At 51.7% G+C, this 24,737-nt stretch overlaps 1 protein-coding gene across 3 annotated transcripts in view; it reads left to right on the top strand.

The window, feature by feature from the left end:
• Positions 1-24,737, top strand: part of C2CD3 (C2 domain containing 3 centriole elongation regulator) — a 55,472-nt gene that overhangs the window by 24,906 nt on the left and 5,829 nt on the right. The window contains exons 19-32 of one of the 3 annotated variants that reach the window (XM_044450191.1): positions 1,131-1,303; positions 2,122-2,245; positions 3,103-3,371; positions 4,821-4,904; positions 5,039-5,665; positions 7,468-7,791; positions 11,706-11,844; positions 12,114-12,178; positions 14,797-15,005; positions 15,943-16,058; positions 16,860-17,021; positions 18,071-18,258; positions 21,370-22,366; positions 23,986-24,088. In XM_044450191.1, coding sequence (XP_044306126.1) covers positions 1,131-1,303; positions 2,122-2,245; positions 3,103-3,371; positions 4,821-4,904; positions 5,039-5,665; positions 7,468-7,791; positions 11,706-11,844; positions 12,114-12,178; positions 14,797-15,005; positions 15,943-16,058; positions 16,860-17,021; positions 18,071-18,258; positions 21,370-22,366; positions 23,986-24,088 — 3,580 coding nt within the window. The remainder of the gene's footprint in view (positions 1-1,130; positions 1,304-2,121; positions 2,246-3,102; positions 3,372-4,820; positions 4,905-5,038; positions 5,666-7,467; positions 7,792-11,705; positions 11,845-12,113; positions 12,179-14,796; positions 15,006-15,942; positions 16,059-16,859; positions 17,022-18,070; positions 18,259-21,369; positions 22,367-23,985; positions 24,089-24,737) is intronic. The other 2 variants (XM_044450193.1, XM_044450192.1) reach the window with 2 other exon arrangements.

Below are 24,737 nucleotides of genomic sequence, written 5' to 3' on the forward strand. Positions count from 1 at the left end.
CCTCGCTGTGGGGTCCTCACCAGCCACGGGTCAGCCTTGAAGCAGGAGGAGCAGCTGGGAGGCTGGGGCAGGAGGTGAGCTGTGGCCCGGCAGCCGGGAAGCAGCCACGGGGTAGGAGGGCAGTGGGGCTGGAGCCCAGAGGCAAAGAGGGGCGAAAGTTCAAGAGGAGGGGTGAGGAAGGGGGCTGCGGTAGGCAGCCTCCGCAGCAGAGAGTTCTCCTGGTGGGGGGAAGAGCAGGAGATGGCCACCCTTGAAAACGGCAGTCTCCTGTCCCTGGAGCCTGTCCGCATGCCCAGAAACTGTTTTGGGAAACAGGTGGGGAGTGGCCCCCAAGGCCTCTGCGCCCGCCCAGCCTGTGGCTCCCCAAGCCCAGGGCACGCGGGTTGTCTGTGTGTTGCTGAGGGTGCAGAGCTTTATTCGGCCAGGGGCTGGACTGCGTTTCAGAGACTCCGTCAGAGCCTGAATTCTGGGGTGGGCATGGACTGAGGCCGAAGGGGCAGGGCAGAGTGCCAGCGAGCTTTACCTCTCCGCGCTCGTGCCAGGAGCTGCGTGTTCAGAGAGGCGTTTCAGCCATTCAGAGTGGGGTGAGGGGGGTGACAAAAGCCGGAACGCCAGTGAACGACGGGCCGTGCGTGGCCGTGGGGCATGTCCGTCCTGGGAGCGCTGGACTTGGGCTGCAGGTCTGAGCTTTTGCACCCCAGCCCAGGGCAACCTCGTGCCCTCCAAGTGCCTTGGACTTAAATCCCATAATCCAGGGGGTTATGGGAGCTGACGGGGGGGCCGTGAGAAGTGTAGTCCAGCACATCTGGGGGGCGCCGGCTTAAGATAGGCTGGGCTAGGGCTTGAGGGTGGAACTGAGCCTGTGGGAATTGCAGGGCATCTCTGGATGGAGGACGGTAGGCGATGGGTGAGGCTGCCGAGGCTTTGAGGGAGCAGCTGGGCAGGGCAAGCAGCCCCCCGTCGGATGGCGCAAGGCGGGTTCCCTCCGGTGTGGTTGTCGAGCCCCTGGCAGGCCCCGGACCCTGATTCAGTGCGCTTGGTGCAGCCCAGCAGAGCAAACCGTTGACCTGTTTCAGTGGCCGGGTGAAGCATTGCTCCCTGAAGGCCCTTCCATTTCGCATCCCGTGCAGGTATTACTACCCCAATGTCCGGGAGCAGATGGTGGCCAGAGGAACCCTGCCGCTCTCACGCCTGTGCGCCATGGTGACGATGCGGCACAGGGAGGAAGTGGGGCTCCAGACCTTCAGCCTGCCCTTGATCCCGAGAACGGAGGGCTCAGGGGAGCTGCAGCCACGGTCCTCAGGTAATGCAAGACATCGGCCTTGGTGGTGCTCTCCACCGCCTCCCCCTTCGTGGAACAACCGAGCTGCATAGCTAGCACTTCTCCTCTCCGAGGCTTCTGCTCGAATAGGTGAACAAACAGATGCAGGAATACTGAGGATGCTGCATAACGAGGGCTCATGAGTAACGTACACGATTACTTTATAATCAGACGCTCGTGATTTTTACAGCAGAGCAGGATTCACGCGAAACTGCATGGATGATCTTTTCTAGGACCTGCTCTGTGACACTGAGTTGTTATGCCAGAGGTTGGATTTCGCTTCACTTGATTTCAGGGTGTGTAAAGATTTCCTAGTGTTCCTGCACTGCAAGTGCCATGCCCATTTTACAGATGGGATGGGATAGAGAGTGTGGGCCTTCCTGCAGTGTCTGACAACATGTATTTGGTGATTCATGTGTCAGCAGGAGGGTGTTTTTGATGCGGGGGTTCTCCTGGCCCTCAGTGCCCCTTTCCAGTTTCTTTCCCCAGGCTGCCTTTCTCTCTGTTGGTTTTTCGTCTTGCCTTGTATCTCACAGAAAAAACAGTTCAGGATAGAGGAGACACAAGGATAGATTTGTGGAGTCGGCAAGGAGTTCAACATGCTCTCTTGCCTGTTGCTTTTGCCCTCAAATCTCTCTCACACACGTTAGCATTTGAGGCCAAACATAAGGTTAGAAACACTGTGTTTGCCTTGCAGTTTTGAGGGCCTTCTCTGCAGAGTAATTGCATCCATACCCGGACATTCAGAGCAGAGAGCTTGAATGCGTATTTCTTTCTCTTCCCCATGTCCCTTCCTCCAGGTTTGCTTGACGTGAGCATAAAGTACAGACGTTCCCCAAAAGTAACCAAAGGTGTCCTAGCAGCTCAGGTGGTTTCTATTTCTGTTCAGATACACTCAGCAGCTGGTTTGCAGGCAGCAGCAAGGTGAGGAGGAACCCCCCAACGTTGACTCTCTCCCTTCAGCTCCTGTGCTGCATGCCTTTTGCTCCCCGCTGCACCCCAGATCACCCAGGAAGGCCGTCCTTTTGCACTGCTGCACCCGTGCTTTCAAAGCCAGGGTTTCTGGGCAGGTGGTCAAGTGCCCCTGATCCGTAACAGTTGGTTCCCTTCTCTGAGAGCCACTGTGGTGTTGTGCTTAGACTGTCGGACTGGGACTTGAGAGGCAGCGTTCTGTTCCCTTCCCCACACACACCCCTGCTTGGCCGCAACGCTCCCTGGGGTACTTCAGGTCGTTGTGAGACTAACCTGCCTCATAGGGCTGTTGTTGTGAGGATAAAACAAGAGGGGGGAGAGCCGTACACACCAGCTTGGGGTTTACAAATGTGAAAAGGCATTTATGCAGATAATTAGGCAGGAGATGTATGAAGTAAATTTCAGGGTTAGGGTTAGGCATCAAGGCAGCAGTTCTGTTACAGAAAGAGCTGTTCACAAACCAGCTGATTCTGGCCATGGAAGCCTCGGGCGGGAGGTGGAGCCACCTGCTTAGTGTATGGAAGTCCCAGGTGCCCTCCTTGGCATCCCCAGCAAAAGGAAGATCAGGGAGGAGCTGATGCGAAGGGGCATCCTCTCCCCAGCATAGCTGCTGCCAGTCAGTGTCAACAATGCTGAGTTAAATGCCCAAATAGTCCAGTCAAATAGCTAGCGTCCTACATGCCCATGCTCCCATGAAATACCAAAGCACAAACCCGTGTATTTCACAACGTGTGTGTGGGTGAGCGGGGGGGCGGGCATCGTGCCGGCTTCTTGCGTGTGCATTTGTTCTTTTGGTTCTCTTTGCTAAGGGCTCTGGTGGAAAACAACCCGTCACTTCAGTACAGCGCAGAGGTCGGAGTCAATGCCTATGTGTCTGTCCAAGTCCCCTTCCTCCCCAAGGCAGAGAGGCGCCTCACGCGAGCTGTGGCTCGTACGTTCTGCCCGGAGTTCGAGCACCACACTGAGTTCCCGTGCAATCTCATGGTGCAGCGAAGCAGCGGGGAAACCTGTTGTCTGGGGGAGCTCTTGCAGCTTTCGGAGATTGTCTTCTCCATCTTCCACAAGAACCTGAGTGCCGGTATGTAACATGGGCATGGGGGAATGGACCCGGGAAATTTCCAGCCAAGGCTTTTTGAAGTTAAAGCCCAGCTAAGGTTTTCTCACGTCTTCCATGAATCGGTGTGATTTGTGTGAGAAATGTTAGATATGCTCTGGCAGTAAGCAGCAATGCAACTGCATTTTGATGTTTAAATAGATTTTAGTGCATTGGAAGTGTAAATAATATGATGTCTTAGTATTTATAGAGCTTTATTTTGTGAATCACTCTGTTAAGAGTAATATGTAAATAATTACTATGTAGTGGGACCAAGAGATGACAAATTCCAAATAATACACATAGTACTAGATATTTCTATGTGAAGGATGATAATTTTATACTTTCTATCAAATTTATAACTTCAGTTTTAACTTATCAATACTTAATTAAAATTAATAATTGCCACACAAAGAAATGCTTTCACTAAATGTCAGAGAAATAACTTGTCTTATAGCATATCTGCAAACCCACCAACAATTAGTAATTAAATGTTCCCTTTTTTTCTTAAACAATATTAGAAGAAGAAAATTAGATTCAAACAATTATATTTATTTGATCATTCAATACATAATCTTCAATGCAGAAACAATTTTCCATTTTTTTCAAATATGTTTGAAATGGCAATAGAGCATTTATGTTGAAATTATAGATCATGGATAACTTTTCTATAGGTTCTGTGTTTTTCCCAATTATTAAGAAGTCTCATTATTTTTAAAAGACATACATCTGTATGGCAACCTGTTCCCATGGTCTCCTATCCTGGGGGATGACCCACATCCACTCAGCGTATGTTCAGCTGCAGTATAAGACATTCCTGCTCCATTTCTTGGTCTCCCTTGGTGTCCATTGCCAGTGCATCAATATCTACTTCATTACCTGATTTTGTGTATAGCTACCTTGGGGTCTATCAAGACTGACTGGCTTTGGTTAGCATTTGCCCGTTTTTGTGGATGCTTGTGTCCGAAGCCTTCATCCTGGCTCGAACTTCAACAATAGCTGTTGTACACGAAGTATTAACAAGTAGCAGTAATGTAACGCCCTGTGGCAGAACAGAGCATCAGATTTCCCAGGACAGACGACCACTGAGCATAGAGAAGTACCCCAAAGAGTCGTCCTGCAGTTAACTAGGGCCCCTGCCTCAAATTCCATGAGATCAAGTGGAATGCATTTCAACCTAATTAAGTAATTACTTTTACAGGAGAAAAAAGACAGAAAAAATCAACCATATAAAAGATGTTTCAAAGAACAAAGACTTTCTAAATTGTAGTTAGACCCGTTTACAGCCATATAGTTCCAGTTTCTGGAGACAAACGTAATTAAGGCCTTTCCCCAAAGGGTACCAGTTGCTTTTCCGGTGCCACACCTAATGCTGTTTCAATACAGGTGAATTGAATGAATAATTGTATCATGCCCTTCATTTTTATCCCACAGCCCCGTATGCAACAAAAACTCCAAGAGATGAGCTGCTGGGAACTGCCAGGGTTCCAACCAGGGACCTGTTGACCAAAAGATCAGGTAAGGATACTGTGTTTTTTCCCATTAACTTTGGTGATCTGTGCCTCTAGCGACCTTATGGCAAAGATGCACCTGCTGAATTAACACAAAAAGTCACCGTCTCTCTCTGTCTCCCTGTGTGTTCTCTGTTAAAGGTATCCGAGGCTGGTACCCAGTAACTCTCCCGGAGGATCTGGTGTCCTCTCGTTGCGAAAATGTCCTGCAGACTGTCGTCGGAGGCCTGGAGGTTTCTGTAACATTTGCTCACTCTGAGGACCGAGAACGCGTTCTGGATGCTGCTAAACTTTTAGGCTGGAACTGGGAGGAAAGCTGCACTGAGGGCTTGCAGGATGACGATGAGGATGGAGGCCAGCCTGCTCGAAAGCTTGCTGTGGTGACTGTGTCCATCCCTTGCCTGTGGCTACCACTGAAGTGTGTGTTACTTGCAGGACAGACACACTTAAACAAACGTGTCTATTGTTACCTTCGCTATAAGCTATATGATCAAGAGGCCACGTGGACATCCCTTCGGAGGCCCAAATTAGCCGAAGACCAGAACCATGTGACTGTGACCTTTAAGAAAAGCAAGCAAATGGACCTTCCCTGGAGCCAAATGTTGCTGTGGTACTTCAGGGAGGAAAGGTTGGAGGTCCAGGTGTGGCGAGCCTATGGGAACGAAGGCAGCACAGAGAGACCCCTGGAGACGGACCGTCTGATTGGGTCAGCCTATGTGGACCTCGCGGGGCTCGGAGGGAGCTCAAGAAGAAAGCAAACAGTTAGTGGTATGTTTACGAGTGGCTTTGGGATCAGTCAGTAGTCAGCCATCTTTGGCCCCAATCTCTGGCAACCAACCACCCAGGCGATGTTCTGCTCTCGGTGACCCTAGAATGTAATATTAGTCGTGCTGGACATATTTATATAATGCACAATTGCCATATGGCATCTGTTGCCCAAAGTTTTGGTGACAGCTATCTCCAGGGATGACTTCCAAAGCATTGGGCCACTTCTTAGGTATCTGTGAACCCTAAAAAGAGCCGGTGTGGTGTCATGGTTAAGGGCATGGGATTGGGACTCAGGCAATCCGGGTTCGAGTCCCCGCTCGGCCACAGAGCCAACTGGGTGACTTTGGGCCAGTCACAGACTCTCAGCCCAACCTGCCTCCCAGGGTTTTGACGCAAGGATAAGTTTGTGAGGAGGTGGAAAGGTAGGTAATCCACCATCTACCTTGAGTTCCTTGGATGGAAAAAGGATGAGATATAAGTATAATAAATACATAGAATTTTGTAAACCACCCAGGGGCCTTTGAGCAGTTGGGCAGTGTAAATCTAGAATGAATGAATGAGTGGAAGAAAATAAGATCTCCATGCATCCTGTTGGCTGGCTTGGGCCAAACAGGTATTCTGGCTGCTTCCAGCGGAGCAGGATGGAACGGGGAAGCTGCCCACGTCTTCCTACCTGAGCGAGAGACGAGTCAGTGAATACACTGAAAATGCGTGTTTCCTTCCTGCTTTTCAGCTGGCAAGAGTGCAGTGCAGTTTGTGCCAGTAGGTACTTATCCTGCCTCCTCCGTCCCTGGTCCAGATGTTCACCCACCAGAGTTTTGCTGCATTAAAGTGGAGGGGTTCAGTGCTGTCCTCCAGCTCAAGGACCGCTGGAACGCAGAAGACAGTTTGAGGGGGCTGGTAATTTTTGGTGGAAGTAGCGCCTGGGTGGTTCCAGTCTCAAAAAGCAGTAGCTCAGGAGTTCAGGCTTAGGAACTGTTCCTGTGCTGTTCCGACCTTTGTGGAACACCTAATTTAATTTTGAATATCGATGCTAGAAGGCAGTGTTGTTGTGAGGCTACAGACCTAGAAGGCCGCACTGCAGCCTGCCTCCAGCTTGATCACAGCACTCCATGTATGTCTCAACAAGCCAGTTAATCTAAATCAGATGCAGGAAAATACTGTCTGAGGCAGACAAATCGGTTTTGCAGCCTGTGCTGAAGTGATATGCTACAAATATTTGAGAGGGAGGAAAGTTCTCAAAACACTCCTTTTTTAAGAAAAAGGCGCTGTGGACTAAATGGGGAAGGCCCATTCCTTGGTGACAGAACACGTGCTTTCAGTGCAGAAAGTCCTGGGTTCAAACCGTGCCATCTCCTGTTAAAAGGACCCGGTTGTGAGCAGGAAGAAAGACCTCTGCCATAAGATCTTGAAGAGTCTTGCTGGACCGAGGAGAGAGCTGCAGGCCATATGGGCTTGTAGTCTGGCCTGGCACAGTGCCGTTTCCTGTTGCCCATGTAGCACAGTACGGGGAGGCTTGTGTATCATGCAACATTTTATTTTTTATAAAATTGCACAGCTTTTTCTTTCTTTATTTAAAACTTTTTAGACCATCCCTTACTGAAGTCTCAGGATGGTTTAACAGTAAGACAATATATCAAACAAAACAAAGCACAGCATCCTAATCAATTTCTGACAATATAAAACCCATATTAAAATAACAGTCAAACCTTAAAATATAGGGAAAGTAGTTTTCTCTTTTTCCCTGAAGTGCCAGGTAAACCTCTCATTTTCTGATTTAACCTGGCGTCCTGTAATGACAGGTGTCTTCCCCTTGTTCCGACGCAATGCTGCAAACCTGCTGGGAGCAGCCGCACGAGTTCACATCACGGTGGCTTCCTCCAGCCCTCACGCACCTGAGCTTGCTGAAGATGGGAGCAGTGGTGGCGGCAGTGGCGACAGCAGCGAATGTGAAATGAGAGAGGAGGGACCGGAGCAAGATTTGGAGCGCCCCCTGGAGCCACATCCCCCTGTGGCAGAGATCCTGCATGAGAGATCGCCAGAGGTGCCTCCTCCTCCAGAGGATCCCGGGAAGACGTTTGCAGTTAGCATCCTTGTGGAAAGGGCCATGCACTTAAGCTTGAAAGGTGAGCAACGTTCTGGACCTCTGGAAATGTGTATGGGTTGCAGTCCCTCCAGTGGGATCTGAGGGGATGCTCGTTCGTTTAAAACGTTTATTTCCTCCTCTGCTACCAACAACACTCGGCTTTGGCCTGCAGTCAGTTCCCAGTCTGCCAGTCTAGCAAGAGTGGTCTGTTTCTTTCCTGGCAACATGCTGGGCAGGACAGAGGAGGAGGAGAGATGAAAGAGGGTGACCGAAAAACACGTAAAGGGGGAGACTGGCACACTTTTACCTCTGATTCTGCCCACTGCTAGCTTAAGCTGTTACCCACCACTAATGTGTGGCCCTTGACAGATTAATTGTGAAGGGAATGTAGCCTTTAGCAGAGAAAAGGGTCATCCCTCCCCGTAATAAAATATTTAAAACAGTATAGAAGCCTCTTGAAAATAAAATACATTACAGTTATCATTAAATGGGCAAATCTATAGAAGCAGCATAAAAATAATCCAAGCAGAGATTAAAAAAGAGCTTCGGCTGAGGAGTGGCATAAAAATTAAATAAGTACATAAATAAATAAAAGCCTAGGGAATTAAAAAAGGCCTCACTTCCTCTGCAGCCACTTCTTTAAAGACATGTACTTTTCATTTATTTGTCCCTGTCTGCAAGGTCACATAAACGCCTCCGAGGGAAAGAGAAAAAATTCATTCGCAATAGCCGTATACATTTCCAACATTTCATGTTGGAAATTGTCCTGAGAGTGGTTGACTAAATAGGAATGGTATAAAAAGGCCTTAAATAAATACAAATGCCTGAATTTGCAAGAATTTTCAAAGGGTTAGCAAATGTTGCCTCTCAAATACTGTTTTAGCAGCTTAAAAATTCACACATTTTTCACTGGCCTGAGGTTTCATGGATGGCTTTTTCATCTGGCATGCAAGGTATTATCATAAATTGGCAGGCATTTATATGCAAGGTTGCAGGCAGGGTGAGATTCTCAGCAGTGAGGCTAATGGTTAGAGCTCAAAGCTTACATGTAGGTAAAATGTACGTGTAAAGCTTACATGTAGTGTGGAACAGTTAACATTTTATTTAGGATTGAAATATTGTTGTAAGCCGTCCAGCGACAACAGTAATGGGCAGCCTACAAATTTTCTAAATAAACAAACAAATAAAATGAATAATGACCGTTCATGACATAGTGAGGTTGATCACATGGGCATCCTGGCTTTCGAGAGATGTCCAGCAGCTCTGGACAACATGAAGAGAAGGGGGCACTTCAGATGAGGATCCCTTGAAGTTCATGCTGTGGAACGTGATCTGCATTCGGATAAGCCCAGAATGGGCATCGCTCTGGCTCCCTTTCACGAGTACCTGGGACCAAAACCAAAGCAAAACCTCACCTGCACCGATCATGTTGATCACAGCATAAGTGTGTTGCAAGTGCTTCTTTTTTCTTAAATGGAAATGGTGCCCAAGTAGAAAAATGTTTGAATGTTCTAGGCCAGTGATGGCCAACCCTTTAGAGGCCGAGTGCCCAAAATCCACTTATTTATCACAAAGTGCCAACACTCCAATAAAACCTGAAAACTGTGGTTTTAGTTTTGAAAAAACAACTCACAGCCAGTCCAAGCAAATATATAAATGTCCTTGGCAGCGCACTGACTGGCCACGCGAAAGCTCGGACGAGTTGCTGCTAATGAGTCGCGGCTCGTGATGTCATCCCCTGGCACTGCTACTCCTCTCTGAGCATGCGCATGCCCCCCATGTGCGCTGTTATCCGATGCTCGGCTGCTGGGGCGATGCTGAGGTGACTTGGCTCGTGTGCCGACAGAAGGGGCTCTGCGTGCCCGCTGTGGCACGCACGCCATAGGTTCGCCATCGCTGTTTTAGTTAGTTGGGCTTCCCAGAACCGAGCAGATCTCGGGTCCCAACTGGCTCTGCCTTTTGTGGTTTTCTTAAGGCGTGGGGAGGCCGACGTTGAGTGGCGCAGCATGTGCTTTGTGTGCCGAGGGTCCCGGGCCCGTGCATGGCTTCTCTCGTTACTCTCTCGGGCTGAGTAAGGGCAGGTGATAAGGAAGGCTGGAGCGCTGCTACCAGTCATGGGTGACGAGTGGGCCACACCCCCCAGTGGTCTGATTTGGGATAAGGCAGCTTCTTCCGTTCTTATGAATGGATCTTTCCAGTGACTCTGCAGGGGATCAGCACCACAAACACGGCAAATGCAAGCCGTTTGCACACCGAAGGAATAGAGTGGTTCTAGCCTAAAAAGGTCCCTGGTCTTGTTGGGGCCTGATTTCAGGGCTACTTGAACAAAAGCTTTGCTAGTGAAAATGCTCTTCTGGTTCGATTCTATGTTCAAGAAGCTGCTACAGTGACATAAAATGTTTCTTCCCTTGCTTATCTGGGGCAGAAGCATTTCCAGAAGTCAGAACCTGCTGTTCTTCCCCCTCCCCAAATTGGAAACAATAGAAACAAGCTGGTCCTGTCTCAGGAAGAAACCTAGTAGTGAGAAATGAGTTGTGCGGCCAGCAGTGCTGCTCCCTTGAAAGGCTTCCTTGCAGCATCCGAGTTGCCTGGGTTGCCCGCTTTACAGAAAATCACTGACTGGCTCTGTTTAAACACGCACAGAATTGCACCCTAAGACAATTGATTTTTACCTGCTGGTGATGTGCAACCTGAGTTTTTGAATAGAGCACGTTATAAATTGTAACAGGTAATGAAGTCTACTTTCAGTTGGGTATGAATATGATAAAGTGCAGTGTAGTGGAAAATACGGAAGAAAAATCAGTACAGAGATGTCAGCCTAGTCAAGGCAAGGCAGCCAAGCAGAAGGGAATCGCTGACTGAAGGTACCCGCATCAAAATGCTCTTTGTCCTCGCCTTGACTCAGGGGCTGCTGTGGCCAGAATTGCCTCCCACTCAGGGCAGTTTTGTGGGATGTGCGTTCCACACTGTTTCTTTCTCCGAAGCAGCGTGGGGGCCGTTTCCCAGACACTGGCTTTGGTGTTCTGGCTGGGGGCAAAACAACTTGGTGCTGAACAGCAGACACACTAGGTCAGTCCAATTAACTGATTCACTCATCTCTTTTCTCTCTGATTTCTTCCTGTGTTTTGTTTTAACCCAGTGGGAGTAAGCTCCAAGCTTTGAAACAGAGCATAATAACCTGTTATTTGAAGGGGAGTTGTTTTTCCAGCCTGAAAGAACCAACAGCTTCTCTCTGGTTCTGCCTAAAGGCTTGTCTTTTTGCCTTCTAAAATATTCTGCAGATTCTATTTTTCTCTGAACAACTAGGCAAAGCATTTGTTGTCGAAGCCTAAGGCAAATTGAAAGGGGGTGGGCAAGTCGTGGGCTCAGCCCTGGAGCCAAAAGCCTCCCACCTGGGGTCCCAATTTCGGGTGGTTTGATGGCTTCCCAGCTTTTGTGCAGTTCCCTTACCCGCATCTCTCCGATTCGAAATACATCTCTTCTAAAGCTTAGTTACTGGCTGTAAGAGCTTCAGAGCAAAATATGCTGGGGTGTTTTGCTCTTTGACCCTGCCTGCCACTGTGCTGGAAAAACACGAAGGCACTCGCATTTTCGCGGCGCTGGCCTTGGTACTGCCTTTCGAGGCATCCTGCGCCGGTCCCGGTGGTACATGCCTAGTAGCCTTTGCCAAGTAGACTCAGCCCTCGTGTCAACGGGCTTTGGGTTGCACATGCCTGTGTGTGAATGTGTGAACAGCCGGGCTGCACCATCTTCCTGTCCCATCTGGGTATCCCAGCATAGCCGGTTGGAAAGCGCTGGGCTCTCACGATTCACAGGAACCCAGGATCAGGCCATCTTTATTCAGGCTCACCTCTCGGCTCCTTCCCTGGTAGACCTTGCCCTGGGAAGGGCTTCTCTTCTCTTTCTCGAGGTCACTGTCAATTTCACAAGTGGCAACTGACCCTTGGGTTTCAGGGAGTCCCCTTACCGAACGCGGAGTGATGTCGCCCAGTAGCTACGTGTCCTTCGTCACTGCTGATGCTGATCTCCCCGTTACCACAGAAGTGGTTGAAAATACAGACTCACCTGTGTGGGACTTCCAGCAGCAGACCAGGTACGTAAGAGGACCTTGAAGCCGGCAGCCTTCTTGCAGTGGCAGCATCTGTCCCACCGGCAGTTTGCCAGATTTGCTGCCCTCCTGCGGCAGGACCTCAGCAGGAAGGAATTTCTCCAGTCACATGCAAATCTGACAGCACAAACTCTCCCAGCTCCATACCCCAAGAGGAGCAACTGGCTGCCCAGGCAACATGTTGGAATTTCAGTAACATTTTGTCCTGTTACAGTTTAGGCACACTTCTGAATTCACTCCTCTCTCCTTTACAGACTCTCCAAAGAGCTTCTCTTGGATCCACAACAAACACTGGTCTTTAAAGTGTGGCATAAAGCAGGTATTCTTTTCTAATCACAGTTACCAAATAACCCATACCCCCCTTCCCGTAAGCTTTCAAGCAAAAATATGAAGAGATCATGGTACGCAGAGCAGGGATTGGGCTGCTTTTTTATCTCATGTGTCCATTGCTGGGCTCTTTTAAAACAGCCGAAGGGAAATCCCATGTTCTAGAGGAGGTTTCCTCCAGCCAGTGCCAACAGATGTGTCGTAACATGACACTCCTCATCCCCAGTCAGCACAATTCTTGGGAAAAGGGATTTTCGAGGGGCTGAAGAGTTCTTGTAGCTCAGAGACTGAGCCATGCAGCAGGACATCGCCTGGTGAGGTCTCAGCTACCCATGAGCTCAACCAGATGCCCTAACAAGCCACATCCCCCAGGGCTGCCGGTTCGTGGGGGTCTGTGGCCCACCAATTTTGCTTTCTCCACATCTCTTTCAGCACAGAGGAAGTGCTGAGAGAGGCACCCTGCAGCAGCCCCTGCTCCCAGTGCCGCCTGCCACCCTCCAGGGGCAGTGTGGAAATGGCCTTGAATGACCCTGCGGGGGGCAGCCAAGGATGTTCTGTGGGCCTGTTGGGGACCTTTGCAGCCTAACACTTCCCCACCCCAATGTGGCACGCCAGAGCCCTGCCCTGGATGAAGAATAGCTTTGATGGCAAAAGCCCAGGCTGCCAGGACCATCTCTTTGCTTTGTTCTTTCCTAACATGGCCAAGTCATCTAAGTTTTGGGCAGCTTATTCATGTTTGATGCCTCATCCCTCTTCTCACTGCCATTGAACGACATTTTCATCCTTGAATCGATGCTGTTTCCTGCCACGAGAAACAAGCGCTTCCTCACCTTCCCTTAGTCCCTGGTAGGCCCAGATTTTTATGCAGAACTTGACGATTTGTTATTCTTTGCCCATTAATGAAACCCTAAATCAAAGCAAGTTTGGGGTCATTCTAACTGTTCAGATGCACAAAAAGTCCTCTCTGGAGGCGTTCGGGAGGCGGGTCCTCCATGGCTCTCCATCCTTCATCTTGTGGCCTTTTAAATAGGCCTTTACAGCCCCTTTCTCACCAGCAAATCTCTTTCTACCACTGCAGCTCAGATTCTGCCATAGCTCAGATACTGTGCTAAGGCAAACACTCAACACATTTCTGCAAATCTGCGCCCCAGCACAAGGATTCACCTTCTCAGTGCTCCTTCAGCCCCAGATGCAGATTTCAGCTTGCAGGAGGAGACAGCGGAAACAATGGTCACTTTTGAGTTTGCCAGAAGAAATATCTGTTGCCAGCTTTATTTATTAATTGATTTATATGTTTAATCCTCCCCACAACCAGAGCCATCCGGGCAGATTACATATTCACACTGGCCTTGGTGGAAGAGATAAGAGCACAAAGCTTGTTTCTCCTTTCTGCATTCTTGAATTCTTTTGCACAAAAGGAGAGAAAATATCCTGCTGGGGGCGGAACTGCTAGAAGAGCGTGCACATGCAAATGGTCTTTGTTGCAGAACTATCTTCAGGCAGGCCTGGAGAGGTTCCTGCCTCCACGCGGGGGCGCAGGATCATTTTGAAACCGCTCGTGATCATGAGCAGAGGCTGTTTGGCTGGACGTGGCTGTTGATGAGAAGAAGGGGAGATTTTGGAGGGTGAGGAGTGGCAAACTGCCCCGCGGTGTAGGAGCCAGGCAAGAAGAAGGAAAGAACTCGCCGCAGAGGATATAGGAGGAGAGCAAGTGGCTAGAAATCGGGCATTTGTAGGCAATGCGGGATATGTTTAGTATTAACTGTTTGTGTCCAGACGTCACCACGGTGGCCCACTGGGGTCAGAAAGAAATCTCCCCACCGCCTCCCCATGCATGGCCGTGCCCTTGGGCTACTTTTTCTTCCTTCCCCTGGGACGCGAAGTAGCATCACAGCTCACGTGGGAGCGCTGGGCTTGTTTATGCATTTGCTGTGCTACATGCCCTGACATTCCCCTCTCGGCTGGTGTGGCGCTTGTCTTTCCCTGCAGTGTGTGGCCACTCGGGAAAGAGCGAGCTAGGGGGTTGGTTCCCATGCGCCCTTCTTGCCACACCTGGCGGTGCGCTGCCGCAGCGCTGCAGATGACCAGTGCATGGCAGTCTGGGGTGTGCAGGCCGGTCCTTGGGGAGGCAGGGCGTGGGGGGCTTTGGGGGGCTCAAGGTGCTTTTAGCCCTTCCCTTCTCTCTCTTTGTTAGCATCACCCGAAGCCATTATTTTACAGGTGCTGCACACCGCTGCATGGAGTCCACACCGTCTGTAAAGCGGTGTTGAGAGGTGATGTGCAAAAAGTGAAAATAAAAGTGAAATAATTAAAGCAAATATGTTAACGGCCAGTCCCAGTATTTTCCACGTTTTGTCAAGCCATCAGAATTTGCCTTGGCCTTCCCATTTTATTTATTTATTAGATTTCTCTCTCTATTTCTTTCCAACGTTTGCTTTTTTAAAGAACTCAAAGCAGCTTGCATCTGTCTCCTCCACCTCCTCCTCCTGGTCTCAATCTTATTCCCACAACAGCCCTGTGAGGTAGGTTGGGCTAAGAGTCTGTGACTGGCCCAGGGTCACCCAAGCTTTCCCAGGCTGACGTGTGTGATTCTTTCCTCTCCTCTCGCAGCAGATGTCGAGCGAGTGATCGGCTTTGCCTCCGTGGATCTCTCCCCACTCCTCTCTGGCTTCCAGGTCGTGTGTGGCTGGTACAACATCACGGACTTCAGCGGGCAGTGTCAGGGGCAGATCAAGGTCGCTGTCTCCCCGCTTGAAAGCATCCTCCATCTCAAGGAAGAGAGGCAGGCAAGGAGCCGGACGAAAGCGCCAGGATCGGCCGTGCGTGTCTTTCCCCGTTGCTGCACTGGGTTTTCGATGGCTGGCAAAATGACGACGAGTATTTTGTTTTTGCTGCTTAGGAGGAACTCTTAATACTTAAGAGTATTTCGTTTTTGCTGCTAGAAACCCTTGCTCCCTTGTAGTCTCTCTCACTGAACTGCCAGGAGCTTTGCTTAGGAATATGCCTGTTGCTCCTTGGCCCATCGAGCTCAGTCTTGTCTGCTTCAGGAGTGCTGAACGCTTCCATCCCAGGGGCTAAATTCAGATTCAGGAAAGCTCTCGGGGGTCCCTGTACCAGTGATGGGCGGGGCTGGGAAGAGCTGGGAATTGTAGGAATGTTCTGCCTAACGTGGGCTGGATCGCACCTTGAAGCCCTCACTGCAAGTAACTGAGCCCACGGACAGGCATTTCAGCCATTTGGCATGAGAAAGAATCTGGACAAAACTGCAGCCCCCAAATTATGGCGGTCAAGGGCAGGAGGTGTGTTGTCTGAGGAACACGGGGCAGGCCACACTGGGACCTCTCTGGCGTATTCCTTCTAGCGTCAGGCCTCCTTTCCCAGCCCTCCTCCTGAGTGAGAACTGTGGTCTGTCTGACCGAGCGCTTCCGCAAACTGTCTCTCCCAGCCCCGTTGTCTGAGATCCTGTCGCAGATGCCACGGGTTGGACCTTGGACCTTCCATGTGCAGGCCGTGGGCTCTGTTGACACGAGCTGACAGCTCAAATGATCCAGGAATAAATTGTCTTCCTGCCAGTGTGCTGTGATTGTACTTTCAAAAGGGGAAGCATCCATCTGGAAGTGTTACTCTGTTCCCCAGTTAGTGATGGACACAGGAAGAAAGTGTTTCATGCCTGCCTGTGTCTGTTTCTCTCTTGCAGCTTCCCAAGCTGGATCCTAGTAAGGCCCATTTAAAGTAGGCATCTCAACTGTTTTGCAGATTCCGGCCTCAAGCCCTTTTGCGCTCCACGTGGCGTTCCCCGCCTTCGCCACACGAAGTAGCGAGATGCTTTTTCCCTCTTCCTTGAAGGGCGCAGATGCTGCCGGTCATGCAGGGTGAGCGGAAGTGGAGGCCCACGGCCTTTCCAAAAACTTGAGAGGCCATCCGGGGAGTGGCACGATGACTGTGCCGTGGCTGCTGCTTCAGTCCATCCAGAATTCATTCCCCTGTGGGGCTGTGACATTTCTCCAACACGCCAAACGTCAGCATCCCGGAACTGGGAAATCGGAGTTCCCCTTCTCCTCCGTCCTCAAACGCCACCTTGCCCACCCTGGTGCCTCCAGGTATGCTCAACTGTCACTCCCATCTTCTGCCCATGGCCCTTCCAGTGGCTGATGGCAGTTGTGGTCCAACATGTCTGGACGGCACCACGTTGGGGAAGTTGTTCTAGCGCATTAATTGATGTCCTTCATGTGGTGTGCAGTGTCACTGCAGGAGCGTAACGGGGCACCGATTCCCCAGTGCCTTTGGCCCCACTCATCACTGACTGCCCAGTCGAGCGCTCCACCCTCTCCGGAGCTACACTGTCCTGCAACGTATGCATCCTGTGTGTGTGCAAGGACCTCGGTGCTTAGCTATTTTCTAAAATTTTATTTAGTTGCACATTCCACCCCTCCAGGGCAAGACCACTTTCCTATTTTCTTCCTAACAAAACAAAACCATAAAGAGGCATTTTCCCACACAATAACCCCCAGCAGCAAAATTGGAATGCGATTTCACAGACCTCTTAACCCAGGGCCCACCTGTTCCTGCAAATCAACATCCCCAGCAAGCCATGGCCAGCTCCAGGGCCACACTGAGAGACAGGAGGAAGAGCGCCGGCCCAAGAATACTGAGCAGTGTGTCTTCCTTCGCAGAACGGGGTCTTCCCGGCCCTGGATGCCTCGTCACGAAGAGCACGTGCAGAACATCCGCCAGTTCCATGAGTCACTGCAGCAGGCAGAAGGGACCACTAGCCAAGTGGGGAGGCTGGACTCGCTGTCCCATTCCTCACGCAACTCCCTTCTCAGGACACTCAGGTAATAGCGCCTTAACCACTGCAGAAAGGCGAAGGGCAAGCAGAAATACCAGACTGGCAGTGGCAAAGCTGCTAACGTCAGGTTACCTAGCTGAATTTTGTTTCGTAGCACACACAGGCCTCCCATAATTTTATGAAACGGGGGTACGTAAAGAGCAATTAAGGCATGGGTTATGTGGTAATGTTCCCATGCAAACAACTTTACACGTGTAGCGTTTATCATAATTAACATAGAAATATTGGAATTCTTGTGTAAATGCTTCTTCTTGAAAGTAACAAAGAAATAGATTTTTGTATTTGTTCTCCAAAATGTGCCAAGCTCTAAACTGCTCAGAGGTTGCCTCGAAGCTGGGAGTTCTTCCTGGATCCCAGATTTCTTGGACTACAGTGACTCTCTCATTCCTTTTCCAGACTTAGCTGTATTGGGTCAGTGGGAGAGGAAGAGGTCAGGGATTGGTAAGTGACTGGTGCAGATGGAGAAGAGAAATGAGGCAACCAGGATGGCTGGATTCCCTCCCACCCTTAATACCCAGGGGGGAGTGTCTGTCTGCTTCTTTATGGCCAAGCAGAACCGCAAAGGAATTTACAAGCTCAATTCCAAAAAGCAAATTTCAAATGAATGTTGAAGACAGTCAGCTGCTATATGAGCATAAGATTAAAACACTGATTAACTTTCCCCATCCTGGTGTCCTCCAGATGCATTGGACTAAAGCTCCCAGCATTCTCCAGCCAGGGTAGGAAAAGCCGCACATGCTCTGTTAAGCAGGAGGGCACAGGTAGCGGTACGATAATGAATTCCATCCACTGTATCCACCCAGCACTCCCAAAGTTCTTGTGAAATTAAAGATCTTTGTCACTCCCGTGAGGACAAATGAGAGCACACCACCTTCTGGGCTCGTCTGAGTGGAGGGAATTCCATAAATGCACCTGGAATAGGTAACTGATGAAATTTGCCTGTGTCTGAAAGCTACACATCTAATCAATGAGCACTGCACCGAAGGCTCTCAACAGTATGACAGAGATCCAATTTGTCTTGGACATTTCTTCCAGGAAAAACCTGAGTGAGCTGGATGAGATTCAGAGGTACTTCCATCAGAAGTTGACCAAGCCTTATCCCGACGTAGGTCCTTCCGGTAGAAACCTAGATGACCCTGGTGCCAGGACGGTGGACCCAACAGGTCGCCATCTCTTGGCCAAGTCCAACCATCTTGTTTCTCAAGTCAGCAGCCTGCTTGTTGGTGAGTTGAACTATTTGAGAGGGGGGGGGGGCAGGCAACGGAGCGTGCCTTTCCTCAGAGCTGTGCGAGTGGCTTCGGAGGACCCTCGTCAGGCAGAGAAGCTGCTGCAGCCACACACAGAAGCCTGGCGGGGGCCCCCGGACGGACAGGGCCACAGCAGGGCCCGTGGCAGAGAAAGCTCCGGGCGGCGTGGGGGAGAGATGCGCCACCGCCCAGGGAGGGTAGCGATACAGCAGGGCAATTTCGAATCAGGTGGAGCCGGGTAGAGGATAGGAAGGACACACCAAGTGCCCATCTGTCCCTCCCATTCCTGCCCACCCCCCTTTTTTTACTGTTGCATCCGAATTGACCCTGAGAAGGGGTCTGAGGAGGGAGGCGTGGGTGTCGGCACAGGCCGCCTTACCACTCGGAGGCCCCCGCACACAAACACGAGCACGCCCGCCCGCCATTTGCTCCTGTTTTGGCCCTTCCCACCATCGCTCCCCCCCTCCCGTTAAGAGGGCAGGGCCGCTTGTCTTGGGCTTACGCACAACCCTCTCCCAAGCCTGCCTGCCTGCCTTGCACACGCCTTCTCCCAGCCCAGAAGTGAGGCCCTGTTTTGGACAAGGCTCCTTTAGAGACGGCCCCCAACAATGTTTGCCTTTCCTGGTTTCTTGCTTTGCTCTTTTGGCCACAACAGCTTCCCAGGACGTTTCCCCTGCGGACCTTGTGTCGTGCGCTCGCTGTTCCCCATGGCCTTTTCATTTCCCTTTTAATCTTGCCCTCAGCTGAGGTGTGTCAGTTTTATGATACACAGAGGAAATGAGGCTTCGCCCAGGCACTGCCTAGAACGCTTCCTCCTCCCCCAGGTAGATCATGACGTGGCGGGATGCCTTAGTATCACTGGCCAGCTTCCAGGCACCCCAGGCCTGGCATTTCCCCTTTTCAGGTAGATGGGTGACGTTTTGCTTCGTTGTCTTTTCACCACAACGCCTTGTTCTTCGCGTCACACACCGGCTGTGCCCCAGTGCGAAGCCTCTTTCGGGAAACCCTTATAGCTGAGGAATTGCGGGTGGGAACCCTCCCCCAGCCTCCGTGCACACCCCCTGACAGGGTTCCAGCCGCCCCCCTCCGAGGGTTCCTCTTTGCCCACCTTTGTGGCTGCTTCAGGGAAGCGTCTCCCGTCCTTTGGGCCACAAACTCCTGTTTAGACGGTCTCGTCCTCTCTTTCTGGCCGCCTCTTTTATTCTACCCACTTTTTTGCGCTTCTCCATGCAGTCGTAGCATATATGGCCCCAGAGGCTCCATTTCTGTGTGCTGCAGGAGCTGCCACCTTCCGGCTGCTCGGCGCCCCTTCTCCCTTTTAAACAACGGGCCATTCTTTGGCATGAGATCTGTCCCCTAGCAGCCCCACATCCTTAGGACCCCGCCCTGGCGCTTTCCAAGAGTGCTTGTCTGGCCGTGATTTGTGTTGTCGGATCCAACAGATTTGACTGTGGGGTGCTATAGAAAGGCAGTGAATTAACAACACTGAGCCACCCCGATCAGAGCTCTTCTCTCAGGTGGGTCTGCTAGCTGGACCTGGCGGCGCTCAGGCTGAAGGCTCGGAGGACAGATCCGTGGCTCAGTGTCTGGATCTCCGCAGGCACCTCAGACTCTTCAGGATGCTTCCAGGAAAGCCCCGTGCCCCCAAGTGGGCCTCTTTCAAACGCTGGTCCAGGCCAGGAACTTGTCCCCTTCACACAAGTTCTACACTTTCTTCCTGTGTGAAAGAGGCATCAAACGGTCGGCTTTGCACGTTCCTCTCGCAGCCATCTCTGCTTTTTCGTACACCAGTGGGCAGCTCTTTGGTTTTCTCCCATCCTGTGCCCCAGCACTTCACTGAGGAAGTTCAGAATGTTTTGCCTCCAGTTAGAACTCCAGTCCCGCAATGCAGCTCATCTCTCTTGCTCAAGTCACTGGCAGCCAGACCGTTTGAGCCGCAAATGGTTTCCTCTTTGCAGTGATCATTTTAGCCCACAGCTCTAGGGAACTTTGTGGCCTCACAGGCAATCCTCCCTCAGTGACATTCCACAGAGATAACATTATTCCCTGCCCAAATATTTCCTTCCTTTTGAAGGTCATCACTGGCTTCCGTTTAATTGAAGATGTGGTGTCGGCAGCTTTTCGCCCACCTCTGCTTTCAGTGGTGGAGAAAGTTCCCCACACATTAGACAGTCGGAGAGCATCAGCATTCTGTTGATCTGGGACAGCCTTACTTGCTCTTGCATCATATGAGGGAAACGAAAGGGTAGCCTCTTCCTTCTCAAGGGTCGCATTGCAGGTCGTGCAGAACATTAAGTCTGCGCACGAGTAGCCAATTGCCTGGTGCAGGTGAGGAGCATGAGCCACGTTGCCCGTCTCTGCTTGGCTCGTGAGTGGATTGTTCCGCTGCTTCTGCATCAGGAGGCAGCCCAGTGTGTCTCTGCCTGGCTGGTTGCTCTGGACTTGCTTTTTCCTAATCTGCAGTCATGTAGAGAAGAGCCGCTCTGTAGAAAAATCCAGCAGATGGGCAAATTATTTCGCTTCACAACTCAGGAAGCAAATTTATTCAACTGTTAAGAGCGCAGTGTATTCCAGCTAAAATGTCTAACCCGAACCCTAAGCTATGCTTAGTGCTAGTGAAATAATTGGGGGTACTCCTGGGAGGGGCTCTTTGCCTCCAAGGCTGGCTCCTCATTTTCACACCACCTAATCACAGAAATGTCTTTCACTCATTCTTTGCATTTGAGCACCACACAATTATTATTTATTGCATTTATACCCCGCCTTTTCCTTTCAAAGAACTCAAGCAGCTTACATCATTCTCCTCCTCCATCTAATCCCCACAACAACAGCCCTGTGAGGTGGGCTGGGCTGAGAGCCTGTGTCTGGTCCAGAGCCATCCTGTGGGTTAGGGTTGGGGTTAGACTAGGGTGTGGGGACTAGAACCCAGGTCTGGCTCCCAGTCCTGCACTCCTGGCCACCACGGCACACGGGCTCTCAGTGGCAGTGGCCTTCTTGGCCTGTTTCAGACACGCATGCACATTTCTTTGTCTTTCCCCCCCTCCTCCTTTATTTGAATAATGCATCTCAGCTGCGTTCCACCCTCAGACCTTCAGAATAATATGAGAAATGCCGAAGAATCTGCAAGTGCTCGCGGAGATGGTCGCAGATCCCTGAGCGCCAGTGACTCCCTTCGTGGTGTTCTGGACCAGAGCAAGGGTCCTGCCGGGAGCAAGGTGTCCCAAGCTGAGCCGAGGAAGGAACCCGCAAGAGCGTGCGTCGACCAAGGGCCTTTGTGCCCCCTTGTGAACTCCCCTTGCGGAAGAGGCGAGCCGTACGAGTTCCTTGGCCAAGGCGACTCGCCGAGCGGCCCTCCGTCGCCCACACACTGCCACCAGCAAGCAGAGGACACGGCCGAGTCCCACAGTGAGGGCGAGTACGACGAGGACATCATCGAGCCGAGGACTCTGAATGAAATCACTGTCGTGACTGACAAAACCAGCCCCTGGTCCAGCGTTCTGTCCGAGCCGGAGGGAGACCAAGAAGCAGAGGTGGCCAGGGGCACGGAACCGCCCGAGGGCAGTCTTGAAGAGGGCAGCGCCAGAAGCAGCCCCTTGCCCAGCGTGCCCCAGGAAGGTCCCCGGAGCACGGCCGGCACTGCCAGGCCCAGAAACGTTCCCTCTAAAGAAGGGAGCGACCCCTGTGTGGGAAGCCAGCACCCTGACGATGATTCGGGAGAGCTGCTTCAGCCTGCAGCCATCTCAGCTGCAGATCAGCCGAAGGACGGGCCCGGAGAAGGCCAGAGTCCAGATCTGGAAGGAGCGCTGGAAATGCAGAGCAAATGGGGTGATGGAAGGCCCTTGAGGCCAGGTCATGGTGGTGGAGGCTCTGCTACCCCTGAGGCCGTTGCTCCAGAGACGGAGGAGGGAAGGGGGGCTTCACTTGGTACCTCCCAGGCTGAGGAAGAAACCAGTTCAAGGGGTGAGAGGCATCAGCCTTGCCCCGAATTTCTGGATGCCGCGCAGCAGAATGGAAGCTGCCCTGACGAGAGTCACCGAGACCCACCTGCAGAGTCAGATGAGCTTTCAAAGCCCAGTGTGGCGCTGTATCCTTTTTCATCCGTCCAACTGATCCAGCAGCCTTGCCCTGAATAAACAGTGGAACCCTGCCATGCGGTCTCTTCCTATCATGTGACCCCATCTTGCCGGGACTGGTAGGAGAAGACCGATGCTCTCCAAGGCCCGCCCCACAGTGTGACCTCGTGTCCCCCAGTGGAAATGGCTTCTCAAGCACGGCATCCCTCTCAGCAGCTCCTTAGCCACAGGGACTGGATGCGGGCAGAGTGTCCTGGTGGGGACACACACACACACACACACACACACACACACACACACACTTAACCATCTAATGCACTCGCATCCACGCGTAGTGTATCAGCAGAAAACATTAGTGATGTCAGGCTGAGGCAGTTCAAACAGCAGTGCAGCCAGGATCCCTCAGGACCAGACGTCCAAGGTGGAGGCTGATGCACAGGCTCCGCACCAGGTTTGAAAGGGGGCAGAGCAACCATAGATCCGATTTATCATTTCCCTGCAGTTTCAGGTTAAAGCTCACGTCTTAAGTCTCTGGTTAGCCTTGACATGTCTTCTTGCAAACACTGCCACTGCGATCAGTCAGTAACAGATGCCGTGCCTTTCGTAATGGCTGGCAAGACCTGTCCATCCCCCTTTCTAGTTTTTACTAGGTCTTGCCCTTGTGTTCCCTGGGAGTAAGGCTGTGTGGCTTCACATGCGCACACCTTCCACCAGTCCCCTTAAGACTCCCCACCCATGAGCCATCTCTCTGCTGAGGCCTTAAACTTCCACAGCCCGTCTTCAGAGCAGTCTGTCGTCAAGGTTGCCATTTCCTTTCGGACAGTGCCAGCTTGGCTGCTATGTTCATGCCTTCTGTTCGCGTGCAGAAGGTCCCGGGTTCAGGCACTGTGGTCACCAAAGGTCTGGGAGAATGGCTGTCCCTGGTGTTGCTGGGTGCCACCCAGTCGTCTCAGATTTATGGCGACCCTGTGAGTGGAAGCCCTCCAGAACGTCTGCTCCCGGGCAGCCTGCTCAGCACTGGAGTTGTCATCAGGAGCTGGCAGTATTGCGCTGTGTGGGCCAGGTGTGAGGCAATGGGTTGTGTTCGGCTCTGCCGGCATCTTCACCTGGCTAGAGCACCTGTCTTCCCTGCAGAAGGTCCTGGGTTCAAGGAGCGGGTAGGAGAAAGGACCAGGGAGCAGGAGCTGAGAAAGCCTTCTCCACCGGAACCTCCACCAGCCACAGCAGGCGGGACTTGGCTGGAATAGCAAGAATCTGGCCTGGCTGCCCGAACCGGGAGCCATAGCGCTCGTCCAGCTAAGGGGGAAGAGTGCAGGACGCCCGCACACACGCACACTCGCACGAGGAAGGGGGCGAGTCTGCTGCAGGGGTGCAGACCGTGGTGGACTAACGGGGGGCACGCTGAACCCCAAATAGGCAGCCACATTCGGCTCCGGAGGGGAGGAGAAAGTGGGCTTCCTGAGAAGTGCAAAGTCACCGCGAGCTTTCCGTGCCCTAAACTTGTGCCCTAGGGCAGCGCACCCAGCCCTGCACAACCCCCGCTCCTCCAGGGGGCCCAAGTAGAACCGTGGCTCAGCCTAAGCAATCTGCGCTCCGGCAGGAGCATTTCTTCCTTGACTCGGCCCCTCAGATCGGACCCGGTTGTGGTCCCGAACTTCTTCCTTCCTCCACAACACCTGGAGGCCTCCATGAGAATGCTCAGTGTTTCTTCTGCCTCACTGGCCACTGGCAGAGTAAGTAGGGCCAGCTTGTTATGCTTCCTCCGTGTTTAAGTTGGCGCACAGACAGAAAGCCAGAGGGCAGGGCCGTTCCCAGAGTTACACTTGGTCTCCCAAGGTACGCCAAGCCAGCCCGCCAGAGGCCTTACCTGGCAGGGCCTTGCCCATCCAGCAATTCTGCCGTTGCATCACAGCAGCCTGGGGCTCAGTGCCAGGTGCAGGATTTCGCTCCCAGAGAACATCTTTTAAAAGCAACGCCCAGGAGGTGGCTTTAAACGGCTGGGTTACTTCTAGGAAGTGTGGCCCTGCGGGCAAGCACACAGGGTTTCCACCCGTCCAGGAGGTGCTGGCTCCTTGCCCGGAATCATGCGGGAGAAACCAGCATGTCCACGTGGGCTTCTAATTGGGCAGAAGAGCTTGGTGGAGGCTTCTTGCAAGGGGGCAGAATACTTCTGAGTGCCGCTTCCTGCAGAACAGCCCTCCTTGCCTGCTGGCGGGCTTCCTGGGGCACCAGGATGGCTCCGGTAGAAACCAGAGGTGGGACTCACTAGCTCCTGAACCTCAACCTGCAGGACACCCGCTACTTCTTTAATTGTGTACAGTTCAGACTGAAAAGAGACTTAGACTCCCAACGTTCCCCAGCGTATTTTATTGGTCTAGACTT

This window comes from Varanus komodoensis, unplaced genomic scaffold (assembly GCF_004798865.1).
Source record: "Varanus komodoensis strain SLA01 unplaced genomic scaffold, ASM479886v1 scaffold63, whole genome shotgun sequence".
NCBI lineage: Eukaryota > Metazoa > Chordata > Lepidosauria > Squamata > Varanidae > Varanus > Varanus komodoensis.